Genomic DNA, 17,274 nt, shown 5'->3' with positions numbered 1-17,274 from the left:
GTGCAGAAGACTCAGGAGACTTGGGTTTGATCCCTGGGTTGGGAAGACTGGAGAAGAAAACGGCAACCCACCCCAGTATTCTTGCCTGGACAATCATCCATGGACAGAGGAGGCTGGCGGGTTACATTCCACGGTGTCGCAGAGTTGGGACACAACTTGGCGACTAAACAGAGAGAGGCCCAGGCAGGAACCGTGGGCAAAGGTCCTGAGGTGGACGTGTCCCTGAAATGGTCAGAAGCCCACTGGGTCTGCAGTGAGGAAGCAAGAGGAGAAGGGTAGGAACTGGGACTGGAGGTAACAGGGGCCACCCTTCCAGGGTCTGCAGGCTGGTGTTGATCCTTGGCGTTTGTGAAGCCATCAGGGTTCTAGCAGAGGGAGGACAAGACATGAGTGACCTTGTACCAACAAGATGGAGGGAGTTCTTTGGTGGTCCAGTGGTTAAGAATTCACCTTGCAACACAGAGGACATGGACTCGATCCCTGACCTAGGAAGATCCCACATGCCAAGGAGCAACTAAGCCCATGAGCCACAACTATAGAGCCTGCGCTCTAGAGCCCACTAGCCGAAAGAAGAGAAGCCCCTGCTCACTGCAACTAGAGAAAGCCTGAGTGCCACAATGAACACCCAGCACAGTAAAAATAATTAATAAATTAATTAACTAAAAAAAAACAAGACAGAGGTGGCAGCTGCAGAAAGCCCTCTGTCCGCTGGGCTGGCTGGGAGAGAGGAAGCAGTAATGACTGCCGAGCAAGATGCACTACGGTGGGTCACAGCAGGACAGGGACCTTCAGGGGCCTTCTGTGGGCCGGACGAGGGCCAGAGACCTGGGTTCACCGGCTCTGTGGCTGAGCTGCTGGATCAGCTCGGATCATTCTGAGCTTTATGTGCTCAGCTACGAACTGGAAATAATTCTAGCACTGTTGTGAAGACCAAAGAAACTGGGCTAGCCGCTGTGGGGGCCCCAGAGGCTGGGAGACTTCCTGGAGGAGGGCCACTTGAGCCTAAGCCTTAAATGGATAAAGATCTAATGTAGAGCACAGGGAACTCTGTTATGTGGCAGCCCAGATGGGAGGGGAGTTTGGGGGAGACTGGGTACACATGTATACCTATGGCTGAGTCCCTTTGCTATCCACCTGAATCTATAAGATCTTGTTAATTGGCTATGTGCTTAGTTGCTCAGCCATGTCTGACTCTTTGTGATCCCATGGACTGTAGCCCGCCAGGCTCCTCTGTCCATGGGATTTTCCAGGAGAGAATACTGGAGTGGGTTGTCATTTCCTCCTCCAGGAGATCTTCCTGACCCAGGAATCAAACCTGCATCTCCTGTGTCTCCTGCATTGCAGGCGGATTCTTTACCCACTGAGCCGTTGGGGAAGCCCTTAAAAGGCAAATAAGATTCAGCCTGGTAGAGGAAACGTGGGTGAGGATGGCCAGGGCTAGCAGAGAAAAGGGTGCACCCAGGAGGAGGAACTATGTGAAGCCAAACCTGGGAGGCTGGCCACCGAAGATACTGGGTGTTGAATGAGCTAAGCCCACGGTCTCTGGGGAGTGGGAAGGCTGGAGGGCCCCTCCCTTCCATCTGGCACGGAGGGGTTGCTGTTGCCCCCACCCCCACCGCAGCAGCTGGCAGAGCCCGGGCTGTGCCTTCTGCCCGTGCCTTTTCCAGCCACCTCTGGGCTCTCCTGGGCCGGCCCCGCCCCTGGGCTGCGCTGGAGGCAGGGGCGGGGTCAGGCGCCCCAGAGCCGCGGGCGGGAGGGCCAGGGAGAAAGCAGGTGGAGGGCTGGCGGCGGCGGGGCTGCGGTGGCTCGGCCTGCGGGCCCGGAGCTCCGACTCCCACCTCTCCCCTCCCAGCCCGCCCGCCATGCCTGCCAGCCCTTTGCCTTTGCCGGGGCTCCCGCCTGACCAGCCTCCCCTCCCCGTCTGGTTGGGAATTGGGAGCTGAGCCGTCTGGGGCCCTAGGGCCAATGCACTGCCGGCTCCTCCGGGGCCTGGCCGGAGTCCTCCTCACCCTTCTATGCATGGGGCTCCTCTCCCTACGGTACCGCTCAAGCCCGTCCCCGCAGCGTGTGCCCGACACCCCCGAGCTGAGCCCGCCAAGCCCTCGGCCCTCCGAGCTGCAGCTGCACGATGTCTTCATCGCAGTCAAGACGACCCAGGCCTTCCACCACTCCCGCGTGGAGCTGCTGCTCAACACGTGGGTCTCCAGGACCAGGGAACAGGTGACAAGCGGGCGACTGCGGGTCCCAGGAGTGGCCCCTGGTCTGAGGGCTCACAGAGGCCTTTCTACCTCCGACCTGGGGGTTCTCTGGCGGCCCCACGGGACAAGCTGCTCTCCCACCTGCCCTGCCTAGACTGTGTTCCCCTTCCTCCTTCCTCCCAGGATGGGGGTCTCCTGCGGCTGTGAGTCCCTCACTGGCCCAGGAGCCAGGCACTCCTCAGGCCCACTGCTTGGTCTTTTGGGGGCCAGGCTACCCTGGGCTCCTACGTCCCTTCTGGGGGTCCCTTCATTCCCTGGTTGTTCTGGAGCAGGCTTCGTGCGTGCCCACCCTGGCCTTGGGGGCAATGGTGGGTGTTGGGCAGCTGGACAGAGGCCTCTGCGAGGTCCTGATTTTTGACAAGAGCCCTGGCCAGGCTGCCCCCAGGCCCTGGGTGCTGTCCTTTGCCCTGGCTGAGGGTGGAGCACAAGGGGTAAGCCTCTGAGGATGGGACGGTCTGGGTGGGGCCTGTCTGGCGAGAGGGGTGGGGGGCATCCTTTCAGAATTCCTGACAACCCTGCCCCCACCCTCTGCTGCCAAGGGTGTGCCCCAGGGCAAGGGCATCTCACCTCCTTGTCTCACCCCCTGTGGGGCAGTTTCTGATGGATGGACGGAGTGGCTGTGTGCTGTGGTGAAAGCAGTGATGAGCGGGAGGCCTGCCTGGCATGTATGGTGGGGATGTGTATGTGTGTTCACATGCGTGTATGCTCACACACATGGAGCCAGTGTCAGTGTCAGACGTGCCATGACAAGAGGTGTGTGTGTGATGGGGGTGTGGTTTTCTGGGGAGGCAGCTCTGAGTCCCCTCTGGCTCTTCCAGCCCCATACCCAGTGCCCTCCTCAGGCAGAGTCAGTGATCTGGGGGTGTTGAGAGTCATCTCTAGGAGGGTAGAGGGGCAGATTCGTGTGCGTGCATGCGCGGACACACACACACACACACACACACACGCACACACGCTGTCCCTACTTTGGCGGCTGGCTCAGTGGGAGGAAGTGACGAGCCTTGGGGGAAGGGGGGTTGGTTGGAGGCTCCTGGAGACCAAGGATGAGGAGGTGGTGCCTGGAAGAGGCCAGAGCCCACTGGGGGTGGGGGGCACCTTTACCCTGATTTCCTGGTCCTGATATCCCGGCACCCTGGATTAATCCTTTCTTTGCTGGAACCCCCAACACGCCCCAGACTCTTCCCTGGGACGCTACGCGGCTTCTCATCTTAGGGAGATTCTAGTTCCGCTTGCGGAAGCCACCAAGCCTGGCCCTCCCTGCAGACCTTCCTGTTTATGGTGCTGTGTCTGTGTGTACCCGGGAGCTTGGCCTCACGTGGTCGGAGGCCCTTTCCTGTTTCATCTTGATCGCTACGATGGTGCCTTGCTCCGGATGAGGATACTGAGGCCAGAGAGGAGGAAGTGCTTGCCTGCATCACCCCAAAGGCCCAAGGTGGCAGAGCCCAGTGGGCCCACCTCTAGGCTGAGACTGGGGACCCCAGGGCTGCCTGGTCACTTGGGCTTTTAGCCTGGGTGTCCAGGCCTGGCAGGACCAGGTTCGCAGAGGAGAGGCATGCAGACACCCTCTCTGCTCTGAGCTCAATCCCAGATGCCAACCAGGCCGCCAGAGGGAGTGCCTGCCAACTGCTCGGCATCTAAGGGACAGCATATTAGCGCATCACTCTACTGAACCCTCACAGTAACCCGAGTGGTAGGTATTGATATTTCCATTTTTCAGAGGGGGAGACTTAAAAATTCCCAATTTGTAAGCAGAGGAGATGTATTCACTCAGCTGGACATTCCCATTTCCCCCTCCCCTGTCCCTAGCACAAGAGGCACTCTAGAAATCTTGTCCTTTAAGGCAGATCTGAAAAAAAATGGAAAGACACTCAAACTGAGGAAGAAGAGAGGAGACAGGAAGACCCACTCTCATCACTACATCTGGGCCCCCTTCATTTCCACCCTTTGGCTCATCTCTCCCTGTTACCTGGGCCAAGGCCGTCCCACTTTCAACCCTTGGTTTCCCCAGCCACACAGCGCAGGAGGGTATTAGAGCCGGTCTCAGCTCTGCCATCAGGAGCAGGCCTGAGCTGGTTAACTCCAGGGCTGGGCACCCGCTCCAGCTGGTTAAGGGCAGCCGGGTGGCAGGTGGGCCTTTGTGGCAGCGGGCTGGGGCTCGTGTGTGGCCTTTGTCCCAGGCACAGGGGGCGGGCTTGGGGGAAGCACGTTTTGAGATGCAGAGGAGCCTTTCTCTTCCTCACATTCCTCGAGGGCAGGGGTGGGGGGAGCAATGAGAGCCCCACATCTCCCCTCCTCTGTAGCAGATGGCCCCCGGCACCCCCTCCCCCGACCCCAGTAGACTGTCTGTCCTTTTGTTTTCCTACAAAGTTTTAACCATTGTCAGGATCCCTTCTTGAAACAATCAAATGCAACCCTCTGCTCAGAGAAAACTCTGCCCACTGCTCTGTGCCAACCTCAAGAATTCCCAGGGACTGAAACACCAGCCTCATGAGCCCTGCTCAGCCCCCAGACTGTGTTGCGGGGACCCCTCCTTCCCCCTCTCCCCACTAATTCATTCCCAGACATTCCCTGGCCCATTTGGCCCACACTCCAGACTGGAGAGTTCCACTATCTGGTGACTGTTTGGTGGCACACATTTGCCGGAGAGCAGGGCAAGAAAAGTCTGACTTACTTTACAGGCTCCCCCGGGGGCTGTGTTGAAAACAGACTGGAGCAGAGCAGGACAGAGCAGAGAGAACAGGGAAAAGGTGACTGCAGCAAAGCAGGCAGGAGGTGACGAGGAGGGATGGACCGTGTGCTGACCGTGGAGGCTGTAGAAGAGGGTATACCCCAAGCAGTTCGAAAGTTCAGTCAGTTCAGTTCAGTCACTCAGTCGTGTCTATTTGCGACCCCATGGACTGCAGCATGCCAGGCTTCCCGATCCATTACCAACTCCCAGAGTTTACTCAAGCTCATATCCACTGAGTCGGTGATGCCATACAACCATCTCATCCTCTGTCATTGTCTTCTCTTCCTGCCTTCAATCTCTCCCACCATCAGGGTCTTTTCCAATGAGTCACTTCTCTACATCAGGTGGCCGAAGTACTGGAGTTTCAGCTTCAGCTTCAGTCCTTCCAATGAATATTCAGGACTGATTTTCTTTAGGATGGACTGGTTGGATCTCCTTGATGTTCAAGGGAATCTCAAGAGTCGTCTCCAACATCACGGTTCAAAAGCATCAATTCTTCGGTACTTGGTTTTCTTTATGGCCCAACTCTCACATCCATACATGACTACTGGAAAAATCATAGCTTTGACTAGACAGACCTTTGTTGGCAAAGCAATGTCTCTGCTTTTTAATATGCTATCTAGGTTGGTCATAACTTTTCTTCCAAGGAGCAAGCGTCTTTTAATTTCATGGCTGCAGTCACCATCTGCAGTGATTTTGGAGCCCCCCAAAATAAAGTCTGTCACTGTTTCCACTGTTTCCCCATCTATTTGCCATGAAGTGATGGGACCAGATGCCATGACCTTAGTTTTTCTGAATGTTGAGTTTTAAGCCAACTTTTTCACTCTCCTCTTTCACTTTCATCAAGAGGCTCTTAAGTTCTTTAGTTTGAAAGTGGGGTGGATAGAATTTGCTGACAGACTGGATGTGGGTGTGAGAGAAAGAGAGGAGGCATGGTGACCCCCAGATTTTGGGTCCCAGTAAGATAGGGAAGAGTGAGAGAAGCCCAGGTCTGGGGGTGCTCAGGTGTTCAGTGTCCTCAGGCTGGGTCTGAGTGCCTGCTGGGTGGGGCTCCTGGGGGGAAGTCTAGCTGTGCTGGGAGCTGAGAGTGGGGAGAGGTCCTTACCTCTTGCCAACCACACAGCCTCGCTTCATGACTTAGCCTTCATTTTGCCATCTGCAAATCACAACACCTGTCTGGAGGGTCAGTGAAGTCCTGAGGGACCAGACGTGTGAAAGCTGTGGGTGGGGCGCCTCTTCAGTCCGGGAGGTATGTGAGGGCCCTGACACTTGCACAGGGAGTTTGGGTGACTATGAAAGCTGTGACTGTCTCCCTAAGTGGTTCGCTGCGCCAGCATGTGCCGCTGTCTACTGACACACACGTGTGTATGTGATTGTGGAGTGGCCAAGTGGGACTGTGATGTGTGTGTGGTTGAAGAAGGTGTGATTCTACCAAGGGCGTGTGACCCTGGCCTGGTGGGTGTTGGTCTGTAAGGGGGCTGAACGTGAGACTGATGACTGATGTACAACTTGAAGTTGTGTGTCTACAAAAGCGGGGTTGTGTGTGTTGTATGGGGGAGGGCGTTGGGTAGCTGAGAAAGCCCCGTTGTCCTAAAGGAGTGTGTGACCGTGACAGGAGTGTATTTCCATCACTGAAGGAGGACAGAGGTCTGATATGTGTGTATCCACCTGGACTTGGCTGTGGGCTGACCCGGGACTCTGCTTCGCTGACCCCTGCCCTGACTCTTTTCTCATTCCTAGACGTTCATCTTCACTGACAGCCTGGATGAAGGCCTCCAGGAGAGACTGGGTAACTCTGGGTGGGATGGGGACCCCTCCGTTGTTGTCAGGGAAAGCTGGGGTGGCTGCCTGGGGGTCCCCAGGAAACACGACTGTCTACCCTTGGTATACAGGGATTCCCCCTTTGCCCATGAGGGGAGCAGGAGTCTCCCCTGGAAACAGCAAGGCCGTGAACACCTGGGTCCCAGCTCAGCGTACTGTCCATTAGTTTCAGGATTCTGGGCAGGTCAGCCCTCCCTGACTTCAGTTTCCCCTGTGTAAAATGGGAGTGGGTGGACTGCCCCAGGCTCTGTGAGGCCCTGCCTCGCTCTGCTTCTCACAGAGAGAGGAGCTGGGCTGACTTGTCCGTCCTTCTCCAGGGTCCCACCTTGTAGTCACCAACTGCTCCGCGGAACACAGCCACCCTGCCCTGTCCTGCAAGATGGCCGCTGAATTTGATGCCTTCTTGGCCAGTGGGCTGAGGTGAGTCTACCTTGGTCTTCACCTTGGTCCTAGGGGGCAAGCGTGACCTTTGCCTCAGGCAAAAGTAAAGTTCTGGATCGGGTGAATTGAATCACATGCAGGGCCTTCTGGGATCTGTCTCTGGTCAGACCAACTGGGTTCAAATTCTGCTATTCTGGCTGTGTGACCTAGGGCTAGTGTCTTAGCCTTCCTGAGTCTTGGCTCCCAGCTGAGAAGTGAGCACAACTTCTTCATTAGCTTACAGGAGATGCTGCCTGGCACAGGGCTAGGCCTTAAATGTTAACCCCCCTCCAGCCCCTATCTGTTTGTTGATTGACTGTGAGGGTGCAGGGGGAGTCTGGCTGACAGGAAGCTCTTGGGAACCCCTTCCGAGTTCAAGGCCCCCCATTCCATCCCTACAGATGGTTCTGCCATGTGGATGACGACAACTATCTGAACCCGAGGGCGCTGCTAAAGTTGCTGAAAACCTTCCCCCAGACCCGTGACGTCTATGTAGGCCGGCCTAGCCTGAATCGGCCAATTCACGCTTCGGAGCCGCAACCTCACAACCGCACAGTGGGTCCCTCGCTGCCTCCTCCTTTGTGAACCGGCCGCTGGGTGGCGGGGCAAGGCCCTTAGGGGGGTGGGGGACGGGGTCAGGGGCAGGGCCCTTTGGGGGGTGGGGTCAGGGGCGGGGCCCTTCAGGGGGCGGGGTCAGGGGCGGGGACCTACAGGGGGCTGGTGCCTTTTCTGGGTTTCAGAATTGGCAGCATCGCTTTATCTGGGCTGGTGGCTTCTCCTCTGATCCTGTCTCCTCCTTTATGTCTCTCCTCTCTAGGAGAGACAGGAGATTGAGATAATTCAAGGAAAGCAAAGACTGGCACTCAATTACTGAGGAGCAGTGGCTTGTCCTGGTCATACCGTGAGCACGGCGGGGTGAGCTGAGGTCTCCAGGCTCCACCGTCAGGCTTCTAGCCACCTGGTATCACCATGTAGTTGGACGGATTGTTAAAATGCTGAATCTGTTGGGCCAGGTGGCAAATTGCGGCTGCCGGGAGCCCCTGAACCCTCCCTTCCCCTAGACAGCTTTCCCCTCTTCAGATTTCACTAATCACCCACAGAGGTATTGACACCTGGCACAAGAGGGTCCCCAGCACCCGCTTCAGCTCCAGACCTGAATGGACAGATTTAGGTTGCCAGATTTAGGAAACAAATAAACAAAAGCCCAGGATACTCATTAAATATGACTTTTGGAGAAATAAGATTTTTTTAGTACACGTATATTGCATGCTTTTCCCCCTGTCCCCAGAACCCACCTGGATTCCAGTGTTGGGGTGAGCCAGGCCCCTAGGGCACCCTTGGCCCCCATGAATAGGAAGGCCATGGGTCCCCCTGTCTAGAGGCAATGTCTGGAGCGGGAGCTGGGCCCACTATGGGGCTCTCTCCCTCTCAGGGTCACCATCTGCTTCTCGAGGGAAACCAAGAGCAGGAAACACAAAACCTTAATTATCTGCCGCTCATCAGCCTCTGAGCCCTAATTAAATCCTCCTGGGCCCTGAGGGGTGGTGTGCATGAGCAAGCTGATGCCAGGTGAGCCGGGGGGTCCCCCAGGTTCCCATACCACCTCTCCCTGACCTAAAGAGTTGAGAACTTTGCTCTGAAACCTGACTCCCAGAGCTCATTCCCTAGCCCTGCTCCCTCCTGGCTTTGTGACTTTGACTGAAGTCACCTCGCCTCTCTGTGCCTCAGTTTCCTCACCTGTAGAATCAGTGAAAACAGTCGCTACCTCATAGAGCAGTTGTGGGCAAAAGAAGAATTGAGGTCACCTATTCAAGGGCCAGGATCTCCTGGAGAAGGAAATGGCAACCCATTCCAGTATTCTTGCCTGGAGAGTCCCATGGACAGAGGAGCTTGGTGGGCTACCGTCCATGGGGTTGCAAAGAGTCAGACATGACTGAGCAGCTAAGCACACACAAACATTCAAGGGCTTGGAATGGGATCTGGCACATGGCAGATACTAGTGAGTGTTTTCCACCAGCTCCATGGGATTCTGAAGAGTCAGACATGACTCGGCGGCTGAGCACGAGCACCTGACTCAGCCCAGCCTCACCTCTGAGCAGTGTTTTTCCCGTGCTGGGCACACCCTCTCCTCAAGCCCACAATGTGCACCAATGCCCTCCTTGTCAGACACCCCATCAGCAGGATACCAGGACTGCTCCAGAGTGTCCTGGCCAGTTCGGACTGTGGGTGTCCCCCCAGGGTAGGATGGCAAAGGGGACAGGAGGTTTGGCTTGGGGTCAGTCCCAGCTCTGGGACCTCGGAAGTTGACCTCAGTTCTGTGTACCTCGGCCACCTGATCTGTAGCACAGGGCTTGACATGGTCAGTGCTTGGGGCTAGGCACTCACATGGTCACTGCTGATGTTACTGTGGTTCTCTGGGAGTGGAAGCCCTGCTCTCATTAATTCATTAACCAAGCATTTATTGGGCACCTCCTGTGTGTTAGGTCCCAAAGAACCCATTCATTCTGCCTAGTTGAGGCCTGACTTCTCTCTAAGAGGGCAGCATTTCCAGAAGTAAGCTCATAGAGATCTCGGAGGAGGAGAACACCTCTGGGCCTGGAGAACCATGGGATTTCAGAACTGGAACCAGTGTTGTGCTCACAGGTGACATATCTGAGGTCCAGAGAGAGGCAGGGACTCTTTCAAGGTTATACAGCTGTATAGTGGAGGGGGAAGCCCAGTGTCAGACTTTCCAACTTCCTGTCCAGTACTCTTCTCACTGCTGAATCATGGGAGATAACCAACCCAATGCAACATACATCAATGAAGCGCCAACTGTGGACTAGGGAGAAGGTAACCTTAGGGCACTTTGACTAAGAGATGGTACAGTTGAAAAGGTACCGTGTTTCTCAAAAGCCTTGAAGAAATTCATGGGTGAATTCACAGGTCCTCACAGAGGAGATAGAAGATATCTTGGGCCACGGTGATGCTAGACAAGGGCAGAAAACAGTTTACACCCTAAAAGGGTGATATTGGTTCAGAGATTGAAATGTCAAGGGCTTTACAAGCTGATCCATAAACCCACTAGTGTTTACCATGTGCCGGATCCCTTTCCAAGCCCTTGAATGTTGCCTGCCCTTCTCTTTTTCCTCCATGGACATAATTTCAGGTTATAACAAGACTCTGCATGCGTGCTAAATCGTTTCAGTCATGTCCGACTCTTTGTGACCCTATGGACTTTAGTGCGCCAGTCTCCTCAGTTCATGGGATTCTCCAGGCAAGAATACTGGAGTGGCTTGCCATGTCCTCCTAGGGGATTTTCGCATCCCAGGAATCGAATCTGTGTCTCTTATGTGTCCTGCATTGGCAGGCGGATTCTTTACCACTAGGGCAATCTGAGAAGCCTCATAGCAAGACTCTAGTGAGATGTGAAATATAAAGCTTTCTAGCCATGTTGGTTGTGAGTAAGGGGAGGCCTGGCTGTTGCCCCCACCCCTAGGCTCACCCTACACTTTGGCTTTCCCCGTCTTCCCCCACAGAGGCTGGTACAGTTCTGGTTTGCCACCGGGGGTGCTGGCTTCTGCATCAACCGCAAACTGGCTTTGAAGATGGCCCCCTGGGCCAGGTAAGCAAAGACCTACAGGCAGGTGGGGGAGGTAGAGGTGTGCAGAGAGGAGGAATCAGCTGGTGTGTGGGTGGGGTGTTTGTAGCAGAAAGTGCTTGAAAGTGAGCTAAGAAGACACTACCTCTCATTCCTACTGCATCAGAGTTACACAGTTAGTGGTGAGCAAGCCACCTGTCACCATCCCTTGGGGGCACACTGCCTAGTGCACACTGCTACACACAGGCAAGCCGTGTAATCTCTAGGAGCCTCAGTTCCCCATCTGTAAAATGGACCAGATAATACAGTGGCCAGTGGTCACTGTAAAGGTTAAATGAGAAAGTACCTGGGCTGGCACCTGGTAGGAGCCCAGTCAGTATTAGGTTCTGTTTTCAGCCCTCTTCTGACCAATCACTGTCACAAGGGAGGTGAAGAACAAGTGGAGGAACACTCAGAGGAGGGAGTTGGGCCTTCTACCTGGGGAGAGGAGGGAAGGCTTCCTGGAAGAGGTGGCATTTGAGCTGGAATGGTCCTAGAAGAGTGGTGTCAGACTGAGGGCGATTGTGAGTGTAGGGGAAGCCCTCAGTACTGGGTGGGAGCACTGGTACTCTAGAGAGGACATGACAAAGGTCTCTTGAGGTCTGCTGGGCAGGATTTACTGTTATTAACAGCCACATCAGTGTCACCACCTTGAGGTTGAGGGTTGACTCTGAGCCAGGCCTGTACTTCACTAAGATTATCACAGCCCCCAGGGAGGAAGGGGCGTTGGCCTTATTTCTACTTGACTGAGAAAACTGAGTTGCTGAGCGGTTAAGTAAGTGATTGGTTCAAGGTCACCCAGGCCCAAGGTCTCTCAGCTGCTGGGTTTGGCTCAAGGGCCTACGTGATTTGCCTCTGCAGCAACCTGCCCTGCCCTGCCCTGGATGGGGGTGCCCTCTGGAGGTAGTTTGTGTCCTGACGGGGAGCAGGAATGCTGTCCTAAGGTCTGTTGATAACAGGTATATACACATGACTAGGGGTCTCCCTGTGACCCAGATACCCCATCTAGTCTTCGGTCCCCCTCTATGGCACATTTGTGTGAATTAGAAAAAAGTACCCCTCTGGGCAGTGCGGCCCCCAGGCACAGCCTGGGGAAGGTGACAGAGGATGGATTTCTGTACCCGCTCGACCCCTCTCTCAGGCATCTTGTGCAGCGGGGCAAGCTGCCCAGCCTGGTCTCTGGGGCGTTCGTGGGGTGCACAGTCAGGTGATGCCCTTGCCAGGAACACTGCTCCTCCCCCGCTTGGCACCTGGCTGACTGCAGATCATCCTGTAAGACTCTGTTTAGAATCTGCTACTGCCATGATTAAATAAAGAGCAAAACAAAAGACTGCCACCTCCTCTGGGAGTCTGCTTTGCCCTCCCGGTGTCCCCAGGCCTCGTGCTTTCCTCTGACTTAGCACCAGTCCTCCTCTGAAATGACCTGCTCATCTGTCTGTCTCCCTCCAGCACGGAGGCTGCTGTGGAGGGCAGGAAGCGTTTCTTTCCCATCTCTGTGTCCTCAGCTTCTGTGTCATCAGTTTCTGGCACCAGGTAGATACTCAAACTCAAGAATGAATGAATGAGTGAATGAAAAGAAAGAAAAGGAAAGGATACATTTATAAAAGGCTTCATCTCACCATTTTGCCACTTAATCCTCGCAACAACTCTGGCTATTATGCCCGTTTTACAGAAGAGAAAACTGAGGCTCTCTGGGGCTTATAACGTGCACGAGGCCACACAGTATGCAGGGGGCAGATGCCAGAGCTGCACTCTTCTTTCCCAGCTGGCTGTGGTGGAGGGAGGGTCTTCTGGGAGATAGGAAGGGCTCTAGGTATCAAGGGCCTTTGGCCAGTGGCCGCAGCATGGCTCTGTCCTTCAGTGGCTCCCACTTCATGGACACCTCTGCCCTCATCCGGCTGCCTGACGACTGCACCGTGGGCTACATCGTGGAGTGCAAGCTGGGCGGCCGCCTGCAGCCCTGCCCCCTCTTCCACTCCCACCTGGAGACCCTGCAGCTGCTGGAGGCTGCCCAGCTTCCAGAGCAGGTGAGCCAGCCATGGGGCAGGTGGCAAAGAGGGAGGTGTGTGTGTGTGGGGGGGCTCTCTCCTTTAATGGGGAAACTCAGTCCCAGCATGGCAAAGGTCCCCCCAAAGGCATGCAGTGACTCAGTGCTCTCCACCTCTGACCCTTAAGGATTGCCATTTGTGATGCTAATATTCTTTGATCTGGTTCCCAAATGCCAGCTGGAGGGACCTGCACAGATGAGAGGAAGCTCATCTTGAGATTCAGACCACTCAGGTCCCTGAACGCTGCATCCTTCCTTCTCATCTCTCTTCAACCTCCCATCCTTACCACACCCTCCTTTTCAATGGCCTCCTCCTTCATCAGATCTTACCTGGCCACTGCTTACTGCTTTTCCTTCTCATGCAGGTGTTACTGGGAAAGACCAGGTCTTCAGTAGGTATGACCCATGTGTAATGTCAGGCTGGGGAAGGGGTAGGTACCCCTCCCATCACCTGGCAGGTAGTGACTGCTGAACTCTGCCTTGCAGATACTGCCCTCCAACTCATGGGTGTCCAGCCCCATAGGGGGTCCTGGCTGGGAAGGTCTCCAGGAGGCCTTCATGGTATGAGTCAGAGCCCTTTTAGCTGCAAGTGGCAGAAAGGCAATAGACTAATTAAACAGAAAAGGACCTTTATGGGACCATGTACCTGAGAAGGTGAGGGTGTGGCTGACTTGCTCGATCTGGTGAGATCTGGGTGCTCATACCCTGTCCCCTCTCTCGGGTGTCCTCCCCTATGCTGGCCCCATTCTCACACAGGCTCGCTACTTGTGCTGGCAAGATGGCAGCCCCAGGTTTCCACTCCACCAGAGAGAAGAGAGCTCCTCCTTCTGTCAGACCGCAGGGCTGATGTTCACTGGTCACGTGGCTCACTTGGGTCACATGACCTGTTTCCTACCAGAGCCTAGAGCTAATGTTGATTGACCAGACCTAGAACTGGGGCGCAGGCTGGTCCCATTAGGACCACAGCCAGGAAAGAGGGGCAGATTTTGGACCAAAACCTGATTTTGGCCATAACCAGGGTGTTCCCTAAAGTCCCTGCTGTGCCAGACACCACACTGGGGGCCTTATCTTTTTTAACTCTCAGGTTCCTCATAACATTCATAGGGAATGGATCTTAACATTTTTCCCATTCTACAGACGGAGAAACTGAGGCCCAGAGAGTGGAACTAACTGTGGCTAGTTCAGGACAGAGAGGGACTTGAACCTTGGTGGGTGGTCCCCAAATCCACAATCTTTAACCTTTGTGCTTGACTGCCTTTTGACTGGAGTCATCATCCGCAGCCTCATTGCTTGTGGAATGACCTGAGGGATTGCTAAGTCCCTAGAGTAGGTCTCAGGAAACCTCATTCCAGGAGCGCAACTTCCTGGAAAGGCACCTTCACCTCTTGAGCCTCAGTTTCCCAATCTGTAGATGAGGGGATCATTCCAGCCTCTTTAGTAAATGGGGCTGTTGAGGGCATCAATGGGATTATGGGAGAATGGGAAGGGATGGGCCCCCCAGTGAAACACCCATTACTGATGGTGGAATTTCAGGTGCAGAGACAGGCTTTCTGTGCTGCTCAAAATGTCTTAGGCAACCTTCTCTGTTTCTACCAAAATGCTGCCCCCTTGTGGGGTCCCTGATGGGACAACCACCATCCCTCCCCTGACCCCCCCCCCCAGCTTCATTGCCTTCTCTGCTTCTCTCTGCACAGGTTACCCTTAGCTACGGCGTCTTTGAGGGGAAACTCAACGTCATTAAGCTCCAAGGCCCCTTCTCCCCTGAGGAGGACCCCTCCAGGTGGGTCTGCGGGCTGAAACTGTAGGATGGGAGGACTGGGGCCTGAGGCCAGGGATAGGAAGAAAAGGGAACCAGGAGGGAGGGAAGTGAGAGAGGCTAGTAGCTGATAGCACAGAGCTGGGAGTGGGTCTCAGTCGCTGCCCTGGCCTGGGCTTACTGTGTGACCTTGGGCAGGGGCCTGCCCGGCCCTCTCTGTATCTTAGTCGCCCCATTGGTAGCACAAGGAGGCTGGGCGTCAGGGATCTGAAGGGGATCTCCCAGGCCTGATCCTCTGGGATTCTTCAGGAACCTCTAGAAGACTGAACTGTGTTCACTGAGCAAAGGAGATGCTCTCATGGAGAAACTCCAGGCACTCATGGGGAAATTAAACATTTTTTTTCCTTAGGCTCTTCGTTTCTTGGATGATACTTTTCCATGGACAGAGGGTTGGAATGAGGGCTAAAATGCCACCTAGGCACCTCCAGTTCTCCCCCCAAACACACCCCAGGGGGATTAGGGCTGCTCAGCTCAGCCCCCTGCATCCCACTCGCAGCCCCGGCAGAGGGCTCACCACTATCCCAAGGCTGCCAGGCCCAGGACTGTGTTGAACAAGTTGGACGTTACAAGGAGACAGAATCTGGCTCAATACAGGGGAAAAAAAGTTTCAAGTTTCAAGAGGAAAGCAGCTTCTTTATAATGGAGTGAGCTTCTTATCAGTAGAGGTGTGCAAGGTGTGGCTGTATGTCAAGAGATTTAAAAATTGGTGTTAAATTCTCTCAGAGCCTAAATATTCTAGAATCCATAGGTTGCTGCTTGATGGGGACTCAGGTCACTCAGAGGCTGTGGCCTCAGCAGTTCATGGTTTCTCTGGCTTTTGAAGTCTTTACCCATCAGTGGTTCTCAACCAGGCACCATTTTGCACCCCTGCCAAAGGACACTTGGTGGTGTGGGGGGACATTTTTGATTGTTAAGACTCAGCAGGGACTGCCCTGTGGATCCAGTGGCTAAGATTCCGCGCTCTCAGCGCAGGGGGCCCGAGTTTGATCCCTGGTCGGGGATCTAGGTCTCACACGCTGCTACTAAAGATCCTGCATGTTGAATGAAGATAGAAGGTCTTGCGTGCCACAGCTGAGACCCAGCACAGCCAAATAAGTAAATTAGATAAATAAATATTAAAAAAAAATCTCATGTGGCATCTGGCGAGTGGAGTACAGGGCTGCTTCTAAGCACCCACAATGCCCAGGACAGTCCCCACAACAGAATTGTCTGGCTCCTAATATCATAACGTGCCAAGGTGGAAAAACCCCGCTCCAAACCACCTCTGTGACATGCTCCCCCAAGAGCCCGTGAGGGTGACTGTCTTGTGCATTTCTGGTCTCTCCACAGGTTTCACTCTCTCCACTGTCTCCTCTACCCGGATACCCCCTGGTGCCCGCAGCTGGTGGCCTGATGAACCCTGAACCTCTGGGCAAAGACGGCTGAGGCTCCCTGGTTGTCCTTAGCTTCCCATGCAGCCTGGAGGGCCTGTGGCAGGTCTTGTGTGTGTGGGGGGAGGGAGGGCAGTCCCTGGCAGGGCCTCTGAGAGATGAACAAGCCGAGGATTGGATGATGACTGGTGCTGAATGCATCTCAAGCCCTGGGCGGGGGGGTGTTGCACAGCCCAGGATTGGGAGCACCAAGTAAGCGCCAGAGAGGCCTCAATGGCTGGGCCTCCATGGGCCCTGGGTGGCTGAACTGAATGAGGATGGAGGGTCCTTAAGCTACTTGGGCTCAGGAATCCTAACCCTCCAGAGAATTACCTGGGCCCCTGGGTGTGCAGAGCCCCCAGCTCTGGTCTCTCAGTTCCTCTCCTGGGATCAAGCACTGGGCTACTCACTCCTGGCTTCCTTGGCTAGATCCTCAAGCACTGAGGGGACCCAAGTGGAAGAAGGGCAGAATCCAGAATCTGTGGCAGATAACGTTGTTGCTGACCAGTCTCCAGCTCCTGCTCCCCACCTGATGTTGTTTGGAGCATCAGCATGGCCAGACCCAGATGATGAATCAGAATGGGTCCCAGCCCATCATGATGTTCCTTTTGCTCTCTTTCCCAGCTTCCCTTGCTATTAGGAGCTACTACATGGCCCAGCTGTGACCAGAGCCAGATCTCTGTCTGTTAGTGCGAATTAAGCAAAGCCAATAGAGAGGCTTCTAGGGAAGGCTTTGTAGCCCTGTACCCCATCTTTCTAATGCAAATGTGGGTGTGATGTCTGGATCTAGGGCAGCCACCTTGCTGCCATGAAGGGAATGCCAAGACAATCATTTCCACAGCTGTCCCTTTCAGTATCTGGTTCTGTAAGAAGATTAAACCCTTATTTGTTTAAGCCTTGCTTGGTTCAGTTTTCTGTTACATGCAGTCAAAGTCATTCCTGAGCAGTATGGGCGGATCTTTCATCTGTCTATCTCAGTGATGTTGATTTTGGGTCCCTGAGCTGGATAGCACTGCCCTGCTCTTGCTGGCTATGTGACCTGGGGAAATCTGCTTGGCCTCTGTGGCTTGTTTGCTCATTTTACAGATGAGAAAAGGAGTACTTACTTCATGGGTTGTGGGTGAAATGATGCAGGGTTTGTAAAGGGCAGAGCACA

The 17,274-nt window shown here is 54.7% G+C and overlaps 1 protein-coding gene across 1 annotated transcript; it reads left to right on the top strand.

Moving 5' to 3' along the window:
• The first annotated feature begins 1,752 nt into the window (after positions 1–1,752).
• On the top strand, positions 1,753–17,012 carry MFNG (MFNG O-fucosylpeptide 3-beta-N-acetylglucosaminyltransferase). Its single transcript, XM_065939336.1, has 8 exons — positions 1,753–2,220; positions 6,727–6,775; positions 7,125–7,227; positions 7,629–7,782; positions 10,746–10,831; positions 12,708–12,873; positions 14,588–14,673; positions 16,039–17,012. The coding sequence occupies exons 1-8, from the start codon at positions 1,966–1,968 to the stop codon at positions 16,100–16,102; spliced, it is 963 nt and encodes a 320-aa protein (XP_065795408.1). The 5' UTR covers positions 1,753–1,965; the 3' UTR covers positions 16,103–17,012.
• The last annotated feature ends 262 nt before the right edge of the window (positions 17,013–17,274 follow it).

The sequence above is a fragment of the Muntiacus reevesi genome, chromosome 1, assembly GCF_963930625.1.
Source record: "Muntiacus reevesi chromosome 1, mMunRee1.1, whole genome shotgun sequence".
Lineage (NCBI taxonomy): Eukaryota > Metazoa > Chordata > Mammalia > Artiodactyla > Cervidae > Muntiacus > Muntiacus reevesi.
The sequence above is the reverse complement of the archived record's forward strand: the minus strand, read 5'-3'. Positions and strand labels throughout refer to the sequence as shown.

What these genes read in the sequence shown, in the direction of transcription:
- MFNG (XM_065939336.1), top strand. Translation starts at nt 1,966, where the DNA reads ATGCACTGCCGGCTCCTCCGGGGCCTGGCCGGAGTCCTCCTCACCCTT. An exon ending in TTCTTGGCCAGTGGGCTGAG is followed by an intron (nt 7,228 to 7,628) that starts GTGAGTCTACCT and finishes CCATCCCTACAG; the next exon opens with ATGGTTCTGCCATGTGGATG. An exon ending in CCTGAGGAGGACCCCTCCAG is followed by an intron (nt 14,674 to 16,038) that starts GTGGGTCTGCGG and finishes GTCTCTCCACAG; the next exon opens with GTTTCACTCTCTCCACTGTC.